The sequence below is a fragment of the Bos mutus genome, chromosome 11 (assembly GCF_027580195.1).
Source record: "Bos mutus isolate GX-2022 chromosome 11, NWIPB_WYAK_1.1, whole genome shotgun sequence".
In the NCBI taxonomy this organism is placed as follows: domain Eukaryota; kingdom Metazoa; phylum Chordata; class Mammalia; order Artiodactyla; family Bovidae; genus Bos; species Bos mutus.
Window position 1 is genome coordinate 36,049,056 of NC_091627.1, and position 22,847 is coordinate 36,071,902.

Consider the following 22,847-nt stretch of genomic DNA (forward strand, 5'->3'; position numbering starts at 1 on the left):
TGCTTTCCTGTTTTGCCTTCCCTCCCCAGTTCTTTGCCACTTTTCTTTCTGTTTAACCCCATCAACCCCTCTGTTCCTCCTTCCCTCCCTCCATCCTTCGTACCCTATTGTTTATTAGGCACTGGGAGAATACATGCGTCTGGGACAATACATATGGCACTGGGACAATAAATGTGTCTCTGTCCTCAAATAGAATATCATCTAGAGGAGGGGACAAACAAGAGAGCAGGCAGATTTACTCTAGGGTGTCAAGTTGAGTGTGTTAGGATGGGAGACGGGTGGGGTGTGGCACAGAGTGTCATGGGGTTCCATGGGAGGGGAGTCTGTCCAAGCCTTAGGAAGCCTGCTTCCTGGCATAGGTAAACTCGAATACTTAAACAGAGTTGAGAATTAACCAGGTACAGGAGGGAGTTGAGAAAGGCCCGTTAGGCAGAAAGAGCAGCCTGCACAAAGGCCAGGAGTTGATCGGAGTGTGAAGGTGATAGGTGCTTGCTTTTGCTAGTGCAACTCTTGGCAAGACCCCATTAATGGAGCGAGTATTTTGAATCTAGTAAGATGCAGTGAGGTATGTCACGGAGGTAAATTACCAATTCAAGCCCAAAGTAATTCATAGATTTTACCCACTTTTGGTAGTTAATACTTAAAGATATCTACATGTGGGTCAGCAGTAGCCCTTGGATCAGACCCTAACTTAGCCCCTACTTTAGAAAAAAGTGAAATTCTATCATCATGAACAAGTCTTCTTATGTTAACATGACATCATTATTATTTTATTAGTATTTAGTATTTTTTAAAGACTGAAGTTTTAGTTGCTAAATTTTATGTAGGAATTAATAGAAGTGTGTGACTTACTCTAGAAAGGTGAGGACTTAAAAATCTGAAGTAAAATATTCATTGTAAAAGTAGCCTATCACTTAACAGAACAGGCTTGTTGATTTTAAAAAAGTTTTTTTCCTTCTTTCTTTTTCTCAAGAGTACATATTAGCACTATAGATAATTTTCTTTATATTTTGTACTTTAAAATTGGGGATCAAAATAGTTCATCACCATCCCCCAAATTTGATAACATGTCTTCCTACCGTATTTTTACTTAGAACCAAACTGACTTGAATTTTAAAATAAAAATGTACCACAGCTTTCTTATCCATTCGTCTGCTGATGGACATCTAGGTTGCTTCCATGTCCTGGCTATGGATAAGAAAGCTGTGGTACATATACACAATGGAGTATTACTCAGCCATTAAAAAGAATACATTTGAATCAGTTCTAATGAGGTGGATGAAACTGGAACCTAATATACAGAGTGAAGTAAGCCAGAAAGAAAAACACCAATACAGTATACTAATGCATATATATGGAATTTAGAAAGATGGTAACAATAACCCTGTATACGAGACAGCAAAAGAGACACTGATGTATAGAACAGTCTTTTGGACTCTGTGGGAGAGGGAGAGGGTGGGATGATTTGGGAGAATGGCATTGAAATAGGTATAATATCATATATGAAACGAGTCGCCAGTCCAGGTTCGATGCACGATACTGGATGCTTAGGGCTGGTGCACTGGGACGACCCAGAGGGATGGTATGGGGAGGGAGGAGGGAGGAGGGTTCAGGATGGGGAACACATGTATACCTGTGGCAGATTCATTTTGATATATGGCAAAACCAATATAATATTGTAAAGTTAAATAAAATTAAAAAAATTAAAAAAAATTAAAAAAATGTGAAGCCCTTGCAAACTAAGTGTTCTAAAAGCCTCATTCTTTTATCCACATGGGTCATTTGAAGATAATTATCAGAGGGGAAGAAAAGGGAAAAAGGTTTCTGAGCCAAAGAATCTTGGTTCATCTCATTAAGAGAAGATTACAGTCTGAAATCTTTCTGATAAAATCTGAGTTTTTGGTTAGGGAGCCTAGAAGAAAGAGGGTTTGTTCGAGGGAAGGACGGCATGGAGCAGGAGAAGAGCTGAGAGTCCAGCGGTTGCTGCAGTGAGTGTGGGCTGACTGAATGCCGTCTCTGCAGTAATCATGGAGATGAATGACGCAGAGCGATCACTCAGTCATCTCTCCTTGCCTAAGTCTCCTAATTGGCAAACTGGAAATGGTAGTAATATTTTACTTGTTTAGTTGGTCCCTCCTGCTGCAATAAAAACAAATTTGTAACAGGCAAGGATTTTTACCTCCGTGATTCACAAGCTTTTTCTTGATGTGATAACCAAGTGAGAATCTATGGGATAGAGTTTTGCTTCTATAAACACCGTGCAAATGTTAGTGGGCCCTGTGACTGACGGTTTTTTTTTTTTTTGCTGCAGGATAAATCCCAGCCCCAATTTTAGAAGTGTTGAAACTATGGATTCTGTTCTTGAAATCTGAGTCGCACCATGAGTGGGCAGGGTGGGTCAAGGTCATGGAGTCTAGGGGGAGGCTCAGGAGACCGGTAGGAGTGTCGGGTCCAGGGTTGGGAAGCCAGGCAGTCCTGTGACTTGTATCTCCAGAGGTGCCTTCTCCAGGCACGCCACCCACTAACAGCCTGAGCTCCTGCTCTTCCCTCAGCCTGGACTGCCATCCCCACCAGCTAAGCTGCCCCATGTTCACTTCCCTAGGCCTCTGCACCAGTGCCGCTCAGCACCAAGGCCTTCTCTGCCCCCGTATCCATGTTCCTCTTCTCTGCCTGTTCTTCTCTCTGCCACTTTTCACCCTTTGATACACCATACATTTTATTTATGTGATTATAGTCTGCCCCTCACTAGGCTGTGTGCTTTTTGAGAGTGGAGCTATTGATTTCTTCACTGTGTGTGTCTTTAGCACTTAGAATGGGCAGGTAGTAGGTGTTTAGTGAATAATTTTGAATAAATAAATGATCAATTTAACTTAAGTTTTTTCCCAGAATACTTTTAGGTGGCCATGTAGAGCTCTGAGCTGATATGAATTGAAAAGTTTCTCTTTATCTGTAGAATGACAAAGGGCAGATCCCCGCTGACGTTGTTCCAGACCCGGTTGAGATGCCCTTGGAAATGGCTGATGCTGCGGCCACTGCTAAGGAAATCAAGCAGATGCTGCTGGACGCAGCGCCTCTGTCATATGATCTCTCAAAGCCCTTGCTTCCAAATTACGATCGTGTTACTAGCAAGGCGATGCTGACGTCACTTGGCCTGAAGCTAGGGGATCGTGTTGTTATTGCAGGACAGAAGGTATGATAGTAGCTGCCGTCTCTAAAGCCATGTCCAAGGTCACTACGTGGCTTATGTGCCAAGGGTGCGGTGTGGCTTGGGGTGTTTTTTTGCTTTGTTTTTAAGTTCAATGTGTAGGTAGAAAGATACTTAATGGAAAACATGAGATTTAGATGCACGGTTACTATAAAGTATAACTTAAGAATATAAACTATTAGTCAAACTGAATAATGAAGGCATCTGTATTTAAATGGGAGAAAATTGGAGGGGCTGAGTGAATTTACAGGCTTCCAGTCTGCAGGTTTCCCCTTGCAGCTCCCTCTTCCCCGGTAGTTACAAGTTACTACTGTATGAAAATGCAGCAAACGGGACTCTCACTGTTCCTGCCTTAGTTGTTGAGTGCATATAGATTAAGGATTCTTATACCTTCTTGGTCCATCAACTCTTTTATCATTATTTGTGTCTGTTTTTATCCCTGGTAATATTTTCCTTCTTCTGAAGTCTGCTTTGAGTGAGTGCTTTTTGAAGACTTCTGTGATAAAGTTACAAGAGTAGAAAATTTGGGATTACAAGTAATACTCAAAAGTTACCCTGATTTATATTTCTTTAGGTTGGAACATTGAGATTTTGTGGAACAACTGAATTTGCAAGCGGACAGTGGGCTGGCATTGAGTTGGATGAACCAGAGGGAAAAAACAATGGAAGTGTTGGGAAAGTCCAGTACTTTAAATGTGCCCCCAAATATGGTACGGTAGATACTGCCTAATTTGATGAGAATTAATTTAAAGTAATACAGTTTTACTCTTTGATTAAAAAAAATTTTTTTTATGGTTGAATTTGATCCATAATGCTGAGGCACAGCGTTTAATGACCCATTTCAACTATTTCATAGACTTTTTCTTTTCTTTTTTTAGTTTATTTTTTAATTGAAGGATAATGCTATACAGAATTTTGTTGTTTTCTGTCAAACCTCAACATGAATTAACCATAGGTATACATATAACCCCTCCCTTTTGAGCCTCCCTCCCGTCTCCCACCCCATCCCACCCCTTTAGACTGGTACAGAGCCCCTGTTCGAGTTTCCTGAGCCATACAGCAAATTCCTGTTGGCTATCTATTTTACATATAGTAATGTAAGTTTCCATGTTACTCTTTTCATATATCTCACCCCTTTTCATTATTTTTAAATAAAGCATTCTCTCTGGTTATAAATGAATGAAGAGTCTGCCCTTTTCTTACTGAGCAGTCTTGTGACTGATAGAGTATGTCTTACTAGGAGTGCACCCAGCTCTGTGGACCTTCCTGAATCCCGCTGGTGGTGGTATCAGGACTGAAGAAGGGCTTTTATTCTTTATTACCAAAGAACTACAGTACTCTAGAGGCTGAAGAACTTGAAAAATTAGAAAAGCAAGTGAGGCCAACTTTATTACTGTGCTTCTGAGCTGGAATGATTGTTTCTGAGAAATGTTTGCTTAATTTTATTTTCTCTGCTTCTTTCTCTCTCTCTCACACACACACTCTGACACATAGATTTCTAATTGCTTTTGTCACTTACTATGTTGAGAATATTTTCCCAGAACATTAATTTCCCTGTTTGCACAGTATTTCATCTTGCAGCTTGATAGGGAGGCAGAACAGGGTAGTGTTTGAAGAGTACAGGCTTTGGAGCCTGATGGCTGGGGTGTGAATCAGCTGTTCTCTCTACTGGCTATGGGACCTTCTTTCTCTTCTTGTGTCACCTCAGTTTTCTTCTGTAAATTGAGGATAACAAACCTACAGAGTTCATGTGAGAGTTAAATGTATTGATAAATATAGAAAGCACCTAGAAAAGTGCTTGGTTCCCTGTAAGCACCCGAAAAATGTTAACTACCTGCTACCTGTTGTAAATGTATCAAATGGGGGGTTGTGTTGTTACTGCAGGACAGAAGGTATGATAGTAGCTGCCGTCTCTAACGCCATGTCCAAGGTCACGACATGGCCTCTGTGCCAAGGGTGCAGTGTGGCTTGGAGTGTTTTTGTTTTGGAGCCTGGCCATTTGGGAAACTCACCAGTTTCCTTTCATCATACACTTAAGCTGGAGCCTCATTTTTGGCTCTATTAAAATTTTTCTTTATAAAAAATGTCCATGATGTTAGATTTAAAAAACATAAAAAAAGGAGGAAAAAATGTAAAATCGCCTGTATATGTATTCTGTTTATTTTTTCCCACAAAATTTGGATTATAAGTAGATAGTCTGCATTTTTAACTGACATCCTATTAGAATTTCTGTAAATCTTTAAATATTTTTTGAAAGTATGATTTTTTATATGATTCCATTTCCTTTAATTTTTCTAATTTGATAGGTGAAAATTGTTTGAATTCATATTTCTCTTGATTGTGGTGAAGTGGAATGTCTAAAATGTTCTGTTATAGCACATGTATTTTTTGTATTGTCTTGGTAATTCCCAAGAAATAATTACTCATATTGTTTGCCCATTAAAAAATTGGGATATTAGTGTTATTTAAACTGACAATAGTTTTTAAAATATAAATGCATGTTTAGGATGTTAAGCCTTTGTATTTACTACAGATACTTGGCCTAGTTTGTCATTTTCCTTTGAACTCCATCTGCAGTGTTTTTGGACATGTAATTTTATGCAGTTAAAAAAGACTTTTCCTTTATAATTTCTTAAAATTGCTTTTATGCTAAGGTTGGTCATTCTTCCGAATCCAAGAATTCATTATAGGTTATATATTTTATTCTTTTGAATGTGTTTATTCTTAAATACTGTGTTAGGCAATTAATTTGGAGTTTATTTGGTTAGTTGTATGAGGTTAAGAATTTAATTTTCCTCTATTAGCTAATTTTGGCAACTGTCCAGCAGACTAAGGGCAAGACCAAAACCATTAGCAGCAGAGAGAGCCGATGTAGATCAAAGCCCTGGGAGAGGCTTAGACTGTAGCAGAGTGTGTGTGGCCTCCCTAACCCCATCATCCCAAGGAGAGGCATGCATGATTAGGACAGAGGTGGATCCCCAAGGACCCTTCCTCCATTCCCCTTTCCATATTTCAATGGCAAGTTGGGGGGCAAGGGTCATATGTTGGATTATACAGAAATGGGCATAGTCCTTCCTGCTGAGCCAGCTCAGCAGTCTGAGCCCAGTCTTTGCTAAACTACTTGAGGTGTGGGGAGCAGGAGAGGTGGAGCACCCCCTGATGAAGCAGAAGCCAAAGGTTTCTCAGCAACAGGTTTTTTTTCCCCTTCTCCCTAAATCTATCCTTTTCCCTTTGACTTGTTGTGCTTCCTTTAATATGAATTAAGTTCTAAATGCTGCAGTCTGTTTCAGGATTGTTTTGTTCCATTGATCTGTTAATTCTAGCACATATTAGATTTTTTAATTATAGAAATTTTATCTTCTTTGGAGAAATGTCTATTTAGTTCTTTGGCCCTACGGGGAGGGAGGAGGGAGGGGAGTTCAGGATGGGGAATACGTGTATACCTGTGGTGGATTCATGTTGATGTATGGCAAAACCAATACAATATTGTAAAGTAATTAACCTCCAATTAAAATAAATAAATTTATATTTTAAAAAATGAAAAAAAATGAAAAAAAAAAATTTTATAACAATTTTTTAAAAGATTTTTTTTTAGAGCAGTTTTAGGTTCATAGCAAAATTGAGAGGACGGTATAGAGATTTCCTGTAAACCTCCTGCCCCATACATGCACGGCTTCCCCTTTCATCAACATCCCTTCACCAGAGGGTACATTCCTTGCAATTGTTGAATCTATATGAACACATCATAATCACTCAAAGACCATAGTTTGCCTTAATATGCACTCTTCATGCTGTGTATTCTGTGAGTCTGGACAAATATATAATGGCATGTGTCCACCAATGCCATATTATAGAGTATTTTCACTTCCCTCAAGATCCTGTGTGCTCCACCTATTCAGCCACCCTCCCCCCACTGCCCCCAGGCCCCTGACAATCAATGATTGTTTTACTGTCTTCACAGTTTTGTCTTTTCTAGAAGGTCATAGAGCTGGAATCATACAGTATGTAGCCTTTTAATATTGGCTTCTTTCACTTAGTAATTTGCATTTTTATCTCTTCATTGCTTGATAGTTCATGTCTTTTTAGCACTGAATAATACTCCCATGGTCTGAAGGTATCACAGACTTCCATTATTTCTCCATTCACCTACTAAAGATATCTTGGTTGCTTCTAAGTTTAGGCAATTATGAAAATTTTATAATTATTTTTACTATTTGATAAAACTGTTTTTATTCCTTTTAATAATTACCAAAGTAAACACAAATGCCTAGTTTAATTAGTCAAATTGTGTTGTAAAACAATAATGAAACCCTCCCCTGGCTTGTACTTCCTCACTCCAAGTCCCATTCTTTAGAGGCAAGAATGTTTTTTACTTCTTTAGCTGTTATCTTCTGATGTTCATTTAATATTTTGACTAATATATTTATAGAAATCTTTCCAATTTTAGACATCTATTGACTTCATACTATGAAGAGAAAGATTTGATATTCTCACTATTCTGAGTCAGTTTTGTTTTGTTTTTTTTTTTTTTGGTTGACTTCTTTGTTTTGGTGGATCACATCCTTCAGTAGCTTTTTCATAGAGGATTCATGGGAAGTAAATTTTTTGAGAGTTTCCATTCCAGAAATGTTTATTTCTACCCTTACACTTCATATGATAATTTAGTGGGATCAGGAATAGGTTGAAATTCACATTCTTTCAGTATTTGGAAGGTGATACACTATTGTCTAATGCAATTTGGCAAATGTTTTCTGTTAAGGGCCAGGTAGTAAATAATTTTGGAGAAGGAAATGGCAACCCACTCCAGTATTCTTGCCTGGAAAATCCCATGGATGGAGAAGCCTGGTAGGCTACAGTCTATGGGCTCACAAAGAGTTATGGGCCATATTTTAGGTGTTAAGCTGGCTTAAAACTCAACATTCAAAAAACTAAGATCATGGCATCCAGTCCCATCACTTCATGGCAAATAGATGGGGAAACAGTGACAGACTTTATTTTCTTGGGCTCCAAAATCACTGCAGATGGTGACTGCAGCCATGAAATTAAAAGATGCTTGCTCCTTGAAAGAAAAGCTGTGATCAACCTAGTTCAGTTCAGTTCAGTTCAGTTGCTCAGTTGTGTCCGACTCTTTGCAACCCCATGAATCGCAGCACTCCAGGCCTCCCTGTCCATCACCAACTCCCGGAGTTTATCCAAACTCATGTCCATTGAGTTGGTGATGTCATTCAGCCATTTCATCCTCTGTCGTCCCCTTCTCCTCCTGCCCCCAATCCTTCCCAGCATCAGGGTCTTTTCCAATGAGTCAACTCTTTGCATGAGGTGGCCAAAATATTGGAGTTTCATCTTCAGCATCAGTCCTTCCAATGAACACCCAGAACTGATCTCCTTTAGGATGGACTGGTTGGACACTCCTTGCAGTCCAAGGGACTCTTAAGAGTCTTCTCCAACACCACAGCTCATCAACCTAGACAGCATATTAAAAAGCAGAGACATTAATTACTTTGCCAACAAAGGTCAGTATAGTCAAAGCTATGATTTTTCCAGTTCTCATGTATGTGAGAGTTGGACTATAAGGAAAACTGAGCACCGCAGATTTGGTGCTTTTGAACTGTGGTGTTGGAGAAGACTCTTGAGAGTCCCTTGGACTGCAAGGAGATCCAACCAGTGCATCCTAAAGGAGATCAGTTCTGGGTGTTCATTAGAAGGACTGATGTTGAAGCTGAAGCTCCAATACTTTGGCCACCAGATGTGAAGAACTGACTCCTTTGAAAAGACCCTGATGCTGGGAAAGATTGAAGGCAGGAGAAGGGGACGAGAGAGGATGAGATGGTTGGAAGGTATCTCCGATTGGATAGACATGAGTTTGAGCAAGCTCCGGGACTTGGTGATGGACAGGGAGGCCTGGTATGCTGCAGTCCATGGGGATCACATAGAGTTTGACACGAGTGAACTGAACTGATGGGCCATACAGTCTCTTGTTGCAACTCTTCAGCTCTCCTATTGTAGTGAATAAGCAGGCATAGACAATATGTAAACAAATGGGTGTGGCTGTGTTCCAACAGAACATTACAGAAGTAGGCGGCAGGGAGGACCTGGCTCTCGGGCAGTACTTTGCCAGCTCTTATCTTGAGATTCCATGTTGCTGTTTACAAGTTTCAGAGTCTTCTGCTTTTTCCTTTTCCCTATTTTTGGAAACTTCTTTGGAAGCTTTAGTGTTTTTTCTCTTTTTTTTTAATTTTATTTTTTCTTTAGTGTTTATGTTTTTATTTCTTATTAAAATTGTAGTGGAGTTTTAGGAGAAATTGTGGGTAAACAAAATGGGTTATGTTTATCTAGAAATTCATTACTCTTCTGTTTAAAAATAATTCTTCCTTAGATGTTTATTTTTAGTTAAGCCTTATAATTATATGTGAGGATCTGAGGAGAATCCTATCACTATTTTGATTAGCATGAGATTCTAAACAGGAAGGTTAGCATGTATATGGCGCACACTTTGGACTTTGATTGTATCCAGTCATTGCTTTAAATTTAGTTTTGCTTCTCTCAAATGATTTAGTTAATTAAAAAAAGCAAGGAGGATGAGAACTATATAGTTCATTCATTGAACAATGTTATTGTGACTTTAGTGACACAAACAAATTTGAAAAATAATTCATAGTCTGCACTGATAAATATGTTTTGGTTTTTGATTTTTTTTCAGTCCTTCCTATATCCACACATATAACTTCTCACAGATAATCATAATGCAGTCAAACTTACAGTTCAATTTTTGTTTTCTTGAATTTGCTTTTCATATTTTTATATATATCTACGTAATCTTTATTGTTCTAGTTGTTAATGGTGATGTAATAGTTCACAAATATAGTTGATTCATTCCTTCTATTGCCAAATAATTGTTTTCTCTTGTAATAGTGCAGTGTTGGCATATTCAGGTACACAGTCTTTTCCTCCAATTTGGATTATTTTCTTATAATTTCCAAAATTGTGATTGGGTCATAGTAGAAAACTAGAAATTGCTTTTATTCTTGAAATCTATCTTCTCCTTATAATATACATGTGTAACCTTGTTCACCGGAGAAGGCAATGGCACCCCACTCCAGTACTCTTGCCTGGAAAATCCCATGGACGGAGGAGCCTGGTGGGCTGCAGTCCATGGGGTCGCAAAGAGTCTGACACTACTGAGCAACTTCACCTTCACTTTTCACTTTCATCCATTGGAGAAGGAAATGGCAACCCACTCCAGTGTTCTTGTCTGGAAAATCCCAGGGACGGGGGAGCCTGATGAGCTGCCATCTATGGGGTCGCACAGAGTCGGACACGACTGAAGCGACTTAGCAGCAGCAGCAGCAACCTTGTTCACACCTCTTAAATATGAGTATTTCCTTATAGTTAGTATCATAAAGTAAATTAGGGCAGAATTCTTGTCTTCCAGTAAGATTTTACAAATGTACATCTCACAGTATAAAATAATTTATTTCTTCAATCCCATGACTTGAGAATGTATGTGTATTTGGCAAGGAAAATAATTTAGAGAAAAGAATAGAAGGTCAAATAAAAATCTGATAGTCGGGAGATAGAAGAGAAAAAACATTGTGGAGAAGTCAAAAGATCTGGGAAGATCAGAAGGAAGTACTGTAGAATCCAAGGGAGGAAAGAATGTCAAGATTAGCAGAAAAGCAGTATAGTTTTCACTTGTTAGCTATAAATAGAGCACTCACTTTTTGTTGTCCTTAAAAACCTATTTTAAAACAAGTTGTTTTAATGTATTACATTTTGGTCATAATGTATCTTTGTTAGTTTAGGTGTAAACACTGAATGGAAATGTATCGTACACATATTATGACTTTATTTTTTCTTCTTAAATGTCTTAGCCAAATAATCTTGGTATTTACAGTTCATATTCACTGTTTCTAATGTCTGCCTGTTTATATATACTGGAATTTTATGCCCAGATAAACTTCTTTTTTAATGGAATTTTATACTCTCAGCTGCAGCAGAGAGGCTGCCCCCTCCCCCATCCCCACATGCCTCTCATCCCCAACACACACTGTATTGTTTCTGATTTTCAGGTGTTGAGGGATAAGCCTTTGGGGAAGATTATATTTTGTATTCAAAAGTATTTTATATCCCTACTATGTGTCAGGCACTATAATTAGGTACATTGGGGGAATGCAGAGATGAGTAATCTTGAATTTTGTCTTTAAAGTCTGGAAAGGAGATAAAACATGGACATAAAAAGTTATAATATGGGAAAAAATATGTCCTAAGGAGCTATAGAGAAAGTGATAAGGAAGAGTAGTTTTTATACTGTATAGCAGGGGTCCCCAGCCTCCGGGATCTAATGCCTGCTGATGTGAGGTGGAGGTGATGTAATAAAAACAGAAATAAAGTGCACACTAAATGTAATGCACTTGAATCATCCTGAACCATCCCTCTCACCCCAGTCCATGGGAAAATTGTCTTCCACACAACTGATCCCTAGTTCCAAAGAGGTGGGGGACCACTGCCTATATAGTACATCATTATTTGCTGGTACTTAGAAGCAATTATAATGTATAAAAGTATACTTATTACTTCTACTCATTCCTCTTTTTCCTTAGTTTCACTTAGTGCCTGACTATGTTACGCGCTTCTTAAATTACTGTGTATGTTGTTAGTCTTGACAACTAGATTGTAACCTCTCTGAGGGCAAGTACTGATTCTTACTCTTTTCTCTCTCTCTCTCACTACAAGGACACCTAGTAGACACTCAAAAAGAACTTAAAGATGTTTTGCTACTGAATGGTTGTACTTGTCCCTTTATTTGAAATGCTTTCAATTGTTTAATATTAAAATTCTGCCTTCTCTCTTAGGTATTTTTGCACCTCTTTCAAAGATAAGTAAAGCAAAAGATCGAAGGAAGAACATAGCACACACTCCTTCTACAAAAGCTGGACCTCTCATCAGGTCCCAGAAAATTGATGTAGCTCATGTAACATCAAAAGTAAATACTGGTAGGTCAAACCAGAATGTTAGCTATCTTGTTTTAATTTTAATCCATGTAATACCTTATATTGCTTCAGACTTTTTGTTTAGCTACCTGTGAAACCTGAACTTATTGCCTGCAATGTATTTGGTTTATGATTTTAATTCCTAACAAGAGTATTTCAGATATGTACCTTCCCTTTCCCCCCAGCTATCTCCATACTTTTATCTAACCTCAAAGCTAGACTTTATACTTCTGATAAATATTTATGCAACACAACCAGCTTTATGTTTCTCACCTATTCAAGAATTTTAGTGACTTTTTTAAGATTTTTTTTTTTTGATGTGGACCATTTAAAAAAGTCTTTATTGAATTTGTTACAATATTGCTACTGTTTTTATGTTTTGGATTTTTTGGCTAGGAGGTATGAGTGATCTTAGCTCCTTGACCAGGGAAGGCAAAGTCCTAACCACTGGACAACCAGGAAGTCCCGACTGAGTTTTTTTTTTTTTAATCAGAGAAAGTCATGACTTTTGAAACTGGCTGTCAGAGACCTTTTGCTGATGGAGGGTCTTACTGTTTTGCAGTTGAGCTGTGGTTGATCATGTCTCACTGTCTTTTGTATATATTGTTCTGGCTCTTCCCTTCATACTTGTCCCAAGCTGTTTCTCTGCAATGTTTGACTTCTCCCGGAGGTCCGTGTCTTTGTGTACCTCCTTACTCACATCCTGTTTCTCTGTGAGGACCCCCTGATGACCCAGGTCTCTTTGATCTCTTCATTGTTATCCACAATGCCTAGTTGCTATTTGTTAGCTTGGGTTTTGTCCTCTGATTGCCTTATCCATGCAGGTCTTTTATTCTGTTGGCAAAATCTTAAACTTTAAATGGACTGTGAGAGTATTTTGTACTTTCATATTCACTGTGGCTTCCCTGGTGGCTCAGATGGTATAGTGTCTGCCTGCAATGTGGGAGACCCAGATTCAATCCCTGGGTTGGGAAGATCCCCTGGAGAAGGAAATGGCACCCCACTCTAGTACTCTTGCCTGGAAAACCCCATGGACAGAGGAGCCTGGTAGTCTACACTTCACGGGTTAGCAAAATATCGGACACAACTGAGCGACTTCACTTTCACTTTTCATTCATTGTGGCACATAACACAAAATAGGCACTTAATACAATGAAACTAAGCCATGCCATGAGGTGCCACCTAAGATGGGAGGGTCATGGTGGAGAGGTCTGACAGAATGTGGTCCACTGGAGAAGGGAATGACAAACCACTTCAGTATTCTTGCCTTGAGAACCCCATGAACAGTATGAAAAGGCAAAATGGTAGGATACTGAAAGGGGAACTCCCTGGGTTGGTAGGTGCCCAATATGCTACTGGAGATCAGTGGAGAAATAACTCCAGAAAGAATGAAGGGATGGAGCCAAAGCAAAAACAGTACCCAGTTGTGGATGTGACTGGTGATAGATGAGATGGTTGGATGGCATCACTGACTCGATGGACATGAGTTTGAGTGAACTCCAGGAGTTGGTGATGGACAGGGAGGCCTGGCGTGCTGTGATTCATGGGGTCGCAAAGAGTTAGACACGACTGAGTGACTGAACTGAACTGAATTGAACCCATCAATAGCTGAAGCAGGAGGGCTCTCTACCATGAATAAAGGAGTGTGTCCAGGAATTGGGTTGCCCTTTCTACTCTGTTCCACTGACTTATTTGAATATCCCTGTGTCAGTACTGCACTTCATGATTACTATAGGTTTTTTTTAAAAAAAATCTTGATTTCCATTAGAGGAAAGCCTCCTCTCTATTTTCTTGAGTGGTGTCCTACCTGTTTGGCCTTTTTTATGTTTTTATTATTTTTTTAAATTAATTAATTTTTTAACTTTACAATATTGTATTGGTTTTGCCATTCATTGACATGAATCTGCCGTGGGTGTACATGTGTTCCCCATCCTGAACCCCCCTCCCATCTCCCTCCCCATCCCATCCCTCTGGGTCATTCCAGTGCACCAGCCCCGAGCACCCTGTATCATGCATTGAACCTGGACTGGCAATGCGTTTCACATGTGATAATTTACATGTTTCAATGCCATTCTCCATATCATCCCACCCTCTCCCTCTCCCAGAGTCCAAAAGACTGTTCTATACATCTGTGTCTCTTTTTCTGTCTCACATACAGGGTTATCGTCACCATCTTTCTAAATTCCATATATATGCATTAGTATACTGTATTGGTGTTTTTCTTTCTGGCTTACTTCACTCTGTATAATAGGCTCCAGTTTCATCCACCTCATTAGAACTGATTCAAATGTATTCTTTTTAATGGCTGAGTAATATTCCATTGTGTATATGTACCATAGCTTTCTTATCCTTTCGTCTGCTGATGGACATCTAGGTTGCTTCCATGTCCTGGCTATTATAAACAGTGCTGCAATGAACATTGGGGTACACGTGTCTCTTTCAATTCTGGTTTCCTTGGTGTGTATGCCCAGCAGTGGGATTGCTGGGTCATATGGCAGTTCTATTTCCAGTTTTTAAAGGAATCTCCACACTGTTCTCCATAGTGGCTGTACTAGTTTGCATTCCCACCAACAGTGTAAGAAGGTTCCCTTTTCTCCACACCCTCTCCAGCATTTATTGCTTGTAGACTTTTGGATAGCAGCCATTCTGACTGGCGTGAAATGATACCTCATTGTGGTTTTGATTTGCATTTCTCTGATAATGAGTGATGTTGAGCATCTTTTCATATGTTTGTTAGCCATCTGTATGTCTTCTTTGGAGAAATGTCTGTTTAGTTCTTTGACCCACTTTTAGATTGGGTCGTTTATTTTTCTGGAATTGAGCTGCAGGAGTTGCTTGTATATTTTTTGAGATGAGTTGTTTGTCAGTTGCTTCATTTGCTATTATTTTCTCCCATTCTGAAGGCTGTCTTTTCACCTTGCTTATAGTTTCCTTTGTTGTGTAGGAGCTCTTAATTTTAATTAGGTCTCATTTGTTTATTTTTGCTTTTATTTCCAATATTCTGGGAGGTGGGTCATAGAGGATCCTGCTGTGATTTATGTCAGAGAGTGTTTCACCTATGTTTTCCTCTAGGAGTTTTATAGTTTCTGGTCTTACGTTTAGATCTTTAATCCATTTTGAGTTTATTTTTGTGTATGGTGTTAGAAAGTGATCTAGTTTCATTCTTTTACAAGTGGTTGACCAGTTTTCCCAGCACCACTTGTTAAAGAGATTGTCTTTTCTCCATTGTATGTTCTTGCCTTCTTTGTCAAAGATAAGGTGTCCATAGGTGTGTGGATTTATCTCTGGGCTTTCTATTTTGTTCCATTGATCTATATTTCTGTCTTTGTGCAAATACCATACTGTCTTGATGACTGTGGCTTTGTAGTAGAGCTTGAAGTCAGGCAGGTTGATTCTTCCAGTTCCATTCTTCTTTCTCAAGATTGCTTTGGCTATTTGAGGTTTTTTGTATTTCCATACAAATTGTGAAATTATTTGTTCTAGTTCTCTGAAAAATACCGTTGGTAGCTTGAGAAGGATTGCATTGAACCTATAGATTGCTTTGGCTAGTATACTCATCTTCACTATATTGATTCTTCTGATCCATGAACATGGTATATTTCTCCATCTATTAGTGTCCTCTTTGATTTCTTTCACCAGTGTTTTATAGTTTTCTTTATATAGGTCTTTTGTTTCTTTAGGTAGATATATGCCTAAGTATTTTATTCTTTTCATTGCAGTGGTGAATGGAATTGTTTCCTTAATTTCTCTTTCTGTTTTCTCATTGTTAGTGTATAGGAATGCAAGGGATTTCTGTGTGTTGATTTTATATACTGCAACTTTACTATATTCATTGATTAGCTCTAGTAATTTTCTGGTGGAGTCTTTAGGGTTTTCTATGTAGAGGATCATGTCATCTGCAAACAGTGAGAGTTTTACTTCTTATTTTCCAGTCTGGATTCCTTTTATTTCTTTTTCTGCTCTGATTGCTGTGGCCAAAACTTCCAAAACTATGTTGAATAGTAGTGGTGAGAGTGGGCATCCTTGTCTTGTTTCTGACTTTAGGGGAAATGCTTTCAGTGTTTCACCATTGAGGATAATGTTTGCTGTAGGTTTGTCATATATAGCTTTTATTATGTTGAGGTATGTTCCTTCTATTCCTGCTTTCTGGAGGGTTTTTATCATAAATGGATGTTGGATTTTGTCAAAGGCTTTCTCTGCATCTATTGAGATAATCATATGGTTTTTATTTTTCAATTTGTTAATGTGTATTACATTGATTGATTTGAGGATATTGAAGAATCCTTGCATCCCTGGGATAAAGCCCACTTGGTCATGATGTATGATCTTTTTAATATGTTGTTCGATTCTGTTTGCTATAATTTTGTTAAGGATTTTTGCATCTATGTTCATCAGTGATATTGGCCTGTAGTTTTTTTTTTTTTTTTCGTGGTATCTTTGTCAGGTTTTGGTCTTAGGGTGATGGTGGCCTCATAGAATGACTTTGAAAGTTTACCTTCCTCTGAAATTTTCTGGAAGAGTTTGAGTAGGATAGGTGTTAGCTCTTCTCTAAATTTTTGGTAGAATTCAGCTGTGAAGCTGTCTGGTCCTGGGCTTTTGCTTGTTGGAAGATTTCTGATTACTGGCCTTTTTATAAATCGAACTTCCATGTAAACTTTAGAATAAGCTATTCAGTTCAGTTCAGTTGCTCAGTTGTGTCTGACTCTTTGTGACCCCATAGATTGCAGCATACCAGGCCTCCCTGTCCATTACCAACTCCCAGAGTTTACTCAAACTCATGTCCATTGAGTTGGTGTTGCCATCCAGCCATCTCATCCTCTGTCGTCCCCTTCTCCACCCGCCTTCAATCTTTCCCAGCAACAGGATCTTTTCAGATGAGTCAGTTCTTTTCATCAGGTGGCCAAAGTGTTGGAGTTTCAGCTTCAACATTAGTCCTTCCAATGAACACTCAGGACTGATCTCCTTTAGGATGGACTGGTTGGATCTCCTTGCAGTCCAAGGGACTCTCAAAAGTCTCCTCTGACACCACAGTTCAAAAGCATCAATTCTTCGGCACTCAGCTTTCTTTATAGTCCAACTCTCACATCCATACATTACTACTGAAAAAACCATAGCCTTGACTAGACGGACCTTTGTTGGAAAAGTAATGTCTCTATTTTTTAATATGCTGTCTAGGTTTATCATAACTTTCCTTCCAAGAAGTAAGCGTCTTTTAATTTCATGGCTGTAGTCACCATCTGCAGTGATTTTGGAGCCCCCAAAATAAAGTCAGCCACTGTTTCCCTTGTTTCTCCATCTATTTGCCATGAAGTGATGGGACCGGATGCCATGATCTTAGTTTTCTGAATGTTGAGCTTTAAGCCAACTTTTTCACTCTCCTCTTTCACTTTCATCAAGAGGCTCTTTAGTTCTTCGCTTTCTGCCGTAAGGGTGGTGTCATCTGCATATCTGAGGTTATTGATATTTCTCCTGGCAATTTTAATTCCAGCTTGTGCTTCATCCAGCTCAGCGTTTCTCATGATGTACTCTGCATATAAATTAAATAAGCAGGGTGACAATATACAGCCTTGACGTACTCCTTTTTCTATTTGGAACCAGTCTGTTGTTTCACATCCAGTTCTAACTGTTGCTTCCTGACCTGTATACAGGTTTCTCAAGAGGCAGGTCAGGTTGTCTGGTATTCCCATCTCTTTCAGAATTTTCCACGGTTTGTTGTGATCCACACAGTCAAAGGTTTTGGCATAGTTAATAAAGCAGAAATAGATGTTTTTCTGCAACTCTCTTGCTTAATAGAATAAGCTGTTATGTTTCTTTAAAGAAAAATCTGTTGGGAGAGGGGTGGGGCACTGGGAAAAAGGGGATTAAGAGGCACAAAATTGTAGTTAAAAAATAAGTCACGGGGATGTAGTGCATAGCATAAGGACAATGATGCTGTTACAATTCTGTAGTGACAGATGGTAACTAGACTTCTTGTGGCAACTGATTCATAATGTCATATATACAAGTGTTGTACACCTGAAGCTAATATATTATTTATGTAGCTATACTTCAGTTAAAAAAATAAAAAGGAGAAATAAATAAATAAGATGATAAATGTATCCCCAGGGTAAGAGAATATTAGTTTGCAACTATAAACTGGAATTATATCTCAAAAGTGCTTGTCCAAAAATCAAGAGTTATTTTGCTCCTCAACAGAAAATTACCTTCTGGACAAATGAATTAACAAATTATGTTAATGATATTTTTAGTGTCAAAAAATAAAAAATTATCTGTTGAAATTTTAATTGGTATTGCATTTAAGCCTAAAATCAATTTGAGAAATGACTTTGATATTCAGTCTTTTAATTATAAGCTTGGGATATCACTTTATTTAATTGGATCATTAAAAAATGTCTCAGTAAAATTTTATGATTTTCTGTATATTTTGCACTTGTTTTGTTCTATTCTTAGGTACTTTGTACTTTTTGATTCTCTGTAAATGGTATCCTTTTAATGTGAAGCCCAGAAGTACACAGCAGGTATGGAAGGAAAGCTCAAAGAGGAGCCCTCTATTTCTGGTCTGAGGAGCAGGAAAAGGAATCTCCTACTAGACAAAGTGGAGGAAATCCCTGTTATCCTTTTCAATTGCTTTTAAAAAAATCTCTTTGGTTCTTTCACACCCTAGTCCCTAAGCAATCCTGCATCTTGTAATAGCAGCAGGGGATGGCCAGGCACCTAAAACCCCCAAGGGAGGGAATCCTTTTTTTTGGCCAGAGAAACTGTGGTCCTGAGAATGTGGATGGAGTCCCCATTAGTTTTTCTTCTTTTTTCTCACTGCTTGGCCCTCAAGAGATTGTATGACAGAGCAGAGCAATGAAAGCCTAGTCATTCTATCCAGAATATCAGGAGGAGGGTGCTTCTGGAGACCATGTGAGGAGGGAGCTCAAGAAAGTGCTCTCAGAATGGGGGAGCTTATTGCAAGCTGTGTGTACATGCATCTGACCACAGGCTTTGGTCTGCACAGACCTCCACTCAGATCTCAGGCTGCCTACTGGGTGGCACAACACACAAGCCAGATCAAAGAGGCTTTGGGAACCAAACTGACATTGGTACCACAGTCACAGAATGTGGATAGGAACTGCCAGCCTGAACCTAACTGCCTGTTGACTGTCCAGTGCCTGCGAAAACAGAGCAGAACAAAACAATCCACATTCTCCATAGAATTTTAAACAAGACCCAGAGTCCTATAAAATAATGTTTATAATGTACAGGATACAACGAAAAGTTGTTCTAAATATGAAAAACCGGGAAAATCTCGACAGCTCTGAAGGAAAAAGGCAATCAAAGGTAACAACCCTGAGATGAACAATTATCAGGTTTTCAAAGAATATATCGTAACCTTCTAAGAATTAAGGGTGAACCCTCTTGAGACAAATGGAAGATTTCAGCAGAGACATGAAGATAAAAGGAAGAACCAAATAATGCATGTGCACACACACACGAGCACACCCAGGAGCACAAGTAGCACTGAGGCAATCTGAGCTGGTGGATTGCAGCAATGTCAGTATCCTGGTAGTGATTTTGTGCTATAGTTTTGTAAATGTCACCGTTGGGGGAAACTGGACAAAGTGTGTGAGACATCGCCCAATATTGTTTTTCACAACTGCATGTGAATCTCCAGTTATCTCTAACAATTCAAGTAAAAGGAAAGGCTCAAATGGCTATGTTAGGACTGACAAATGTAACTGAAAATAAGAAATTTACTCTGTGGGTTGCCTTCACAAAGTCTCTCTTCCCAACCCGTCCATCCAGGGTCTGAGGTTAGTTCTGGCCCTCACTCCCGGCCTCTGCTTTCTGTCTCTCCTCCTTTTGGTTCCTCCTAGACTTTGCTGTCTGGTTGACATTATCTACCTGTGAGTGGTCACTCCAGCCCTCCTTTCCACAGTCCATCAGAGGCTTGTTTCTTACTGAAGAGCGCCAGCCCTGTCACCCTCTAAGATTGTAATGTGACCCATCCATCCGGTTTACTTCTCCTGCGTCCCCCCAAAGTCCACTCCATTCCACCCAATCCACTTACTCTTCTCTGACCCTGTCTTTCTTTATTTTCTCTTTGTTTGTCCATAATGCCTACCCTAGTTCTTTCTGACCATACCTCCAGTATTCTCTGCAAGAAATCCGACCTGTCTCTCAAGACACGTATAGGAATGTGATGTTCTTGATGAGGTGTTAATTTATCTTTACAGCAATGATTATTGTCTCCTCCCTCAATGCTAGGGCTTGTATCAAACATGTCCTTGTATTTCAATTATTCATGTCTTTCTGCCATGCCAAATTGAAAAGGTCTTTCTTTAGGACTGAGACTATGGCTTGCTTTGTTTGTGATGCTCAGAGTGCCAAGCTCAGTTCTCCACCCAAAATTCTTCATGAGCAAGTAGAATTGGAATGGATTCTACATGGAATTCAAAACTGGATGTCATTCATTAGGTTTCTTATTTAAATGGTTTCGTTCTGTAGAATTAAAACAGAAGTCTTAATAAAGTAGATTATTATTCACGAGCTTGTTCTTTTTTAAACTGCACTTTTTTTTTTTTTTTTTGGTGGAGTTGAGTGTAGATGAGAGTCAGGTAGTCATTTTCAGAATACCAGTGACAGAGAGTACAGGGTTTCTTAATATCTGACTTCCACTTAAATGAAAAGCTTCTATAATGATTTGCAAAAAAATGTTTTTTACCACAAATCCACTATCTGAATAGGCAGTCTGCCCCAGGGAATTTGCCTGCACACACCAGTGAAGTCCTGAGTTGTGCGCAGATCTTAATAAGTGTGCAGCTGCCGTAGGCATGTTAAGTTTGTTTTACCCGCGAGTACTAAGGAGTGTACTAAGTATCAGATGGTTAGATAGCTGTGTTTTAAATGCTTTATATTATATAGAATTCCTAAGTGGATTTTAAAATAAGTTTAAAAGATAGTTTAGGGATACTTGGGGAAATTGATTGGGGTTTTCAGATGGGCTAGGAATACATTCTTTCCTTTCCCCTTAATAAAATACTGGCCCCTGATGTCTGTGAATTTATTATCCAGTGTGTTCTCAGAAGTAGAGAAGATTTCAGTTAAGATCGTCTGTACTTTAAAAGTGAATCCGTATTTATGTTTAACATTAAAATTCTTTCTTGCTGAATGTGTTTTGTTTCTGTGTTCTAGGATTAATGACATCAAAAAAAGATAGTGCTTCAGAATCAACACTCTCATTGCCTCCTGGTGAAGAGTTGAAAACTGGAGCAGAGAAAGATGGTAATATAATTTACAACTTCTATTCTTAAAATTTAATGTACTGATGGAACTTTAAAACAATATAGTGATATAACTTATATGAGGCTAAATTTTAAAGTTTGTAAGGGAAGACTCAGTACAGTAAAAATTTATACTTGAAAATCCCCTAAACATCTCATAGTAAAGCGCACACACACACACACATATATATTTTTTGTATAAATTCCTGTGTTGTGATTCTTACGTACATGTAGTGAATTACAGGACTAGATGCAGAGAATAAAGTGAAATTCCATAGTGTAGATGGCTTGATAGAATTATTTAAAGTTACCTTTACAATTTATACTTGAAAATTGCTGAGAGTAGATGTTAAGCATTGTCACCACTCACACACACAAAAAATGAACTATGTGAGGTGATGGATGTGAATGTGTTATCTTGATCTTGTTAATCATTCCACTGTATCTTTTAATCATAGTATTGTACACTTTATATACAATTATATTTATCAATTATTACTCAATAAACTTGAAATAGATAAAAAATTAAGTTGTCTTTAGCTGTCAAATCACTGGGTGAATAGAGCATGAATAGAAAATTCAAAAATATTCCTGCTTGCCTTTAGGTTAACTCAGAACATTTTAAATTAAGCTTTTGTTACCGTAAAAATAGATTAGTCATGTTTTTTTATATAAATAAGTTGTGATTCTACTAACTCATCTCAGTGAGAGGCGAGAGACAGTGGTGGTTAGAATAGGTAATTGGTCTAAATTGATTACATGACAACACTTTTCTATACAAGATTGTCATACTATGGTGTGGATCCTTTGGATCCTTAAAATTGCTTGGGCTCTAAAATCTTGTGTGTATGAACTACAATGTATTTTGATGAAATCAGGCATTTAACTCAACACTAAGATAATCCACAATGGAAGAAGCTGAATGGAGGATTTACCTGGACAAGCATCTAATTAATTCACTGCTTGTTTTCCACCCTTTGATGTATTCCTTTCCTTTACTGTTGTTTTAGTTCCCCTGATTGGATCCATCAGCAGCTCCTCCTCTATATCTTCTTTGGAGCACAAACAGAGCCTCTCCAAGAAACTGAATGCACGTGGCAATAACAAGAAGACAATGAGCAAAAGCCCTTCTCTCTCGTCTAGAGCCAGTGCTGGTATCTATGGCTTTTTCAACCAGGCTTTCTTGGTGTTTTTTATCTTGGTTTGTTTGTAAGTAGATTTGCTCTTTTTAAACGTGTAGAAGGAACCCTTTACTTCAGTCAGATTGAGCTACTTTCCCCTTTCCTGTCTTTCTCCCAGCCCTCACCCCTCTCCTCTCTGTCAGCACACCCTGGATCTCTCTGCCTTTCTCCTCACGCTCCTGCCATTTTCCCTTGTCTGGAT

General features: G+C 38.6%; 1 protein-coding gene across 3 annotated transcripts in view; it reads left to right on the forward strand.

Annotated features, from left to right (window-relative positions):
* Nucleotides 1-22,847, forward strand: part of CLIP4 (CAP-Gly domain containing linker protein family member 4) — a 65,142-nt gene that overhangs the window by 16,197 nt on the left and 26,098 nt on the right. For all 3 annotated transcript variants that reach the window (XM_070379309.1, XM_070379308.1, XM_070379307.1), the window contains exons 7-11: nt 2,954-3,190; nt 3,780-3,915; nt 12,058-12,198; nt 21,376-21,465; nt 22,475-22,618. In XM_070379309.1, coding sequence (XP_070235410.1) covers nt 2,954-3,190; nt 3,780-3,915; nt 12,058-12,198; nt 21,376-21,465; nt 22,475-22,618 — 748 coding nt within the window. The remainder of the gene's footprint in view (nt 1-2,953; nt 3,191-3,779; nt 3,916-12,057; nt 12,199-21,375; nt 21,466-22,474; nt 22,619-22,847) is intronic.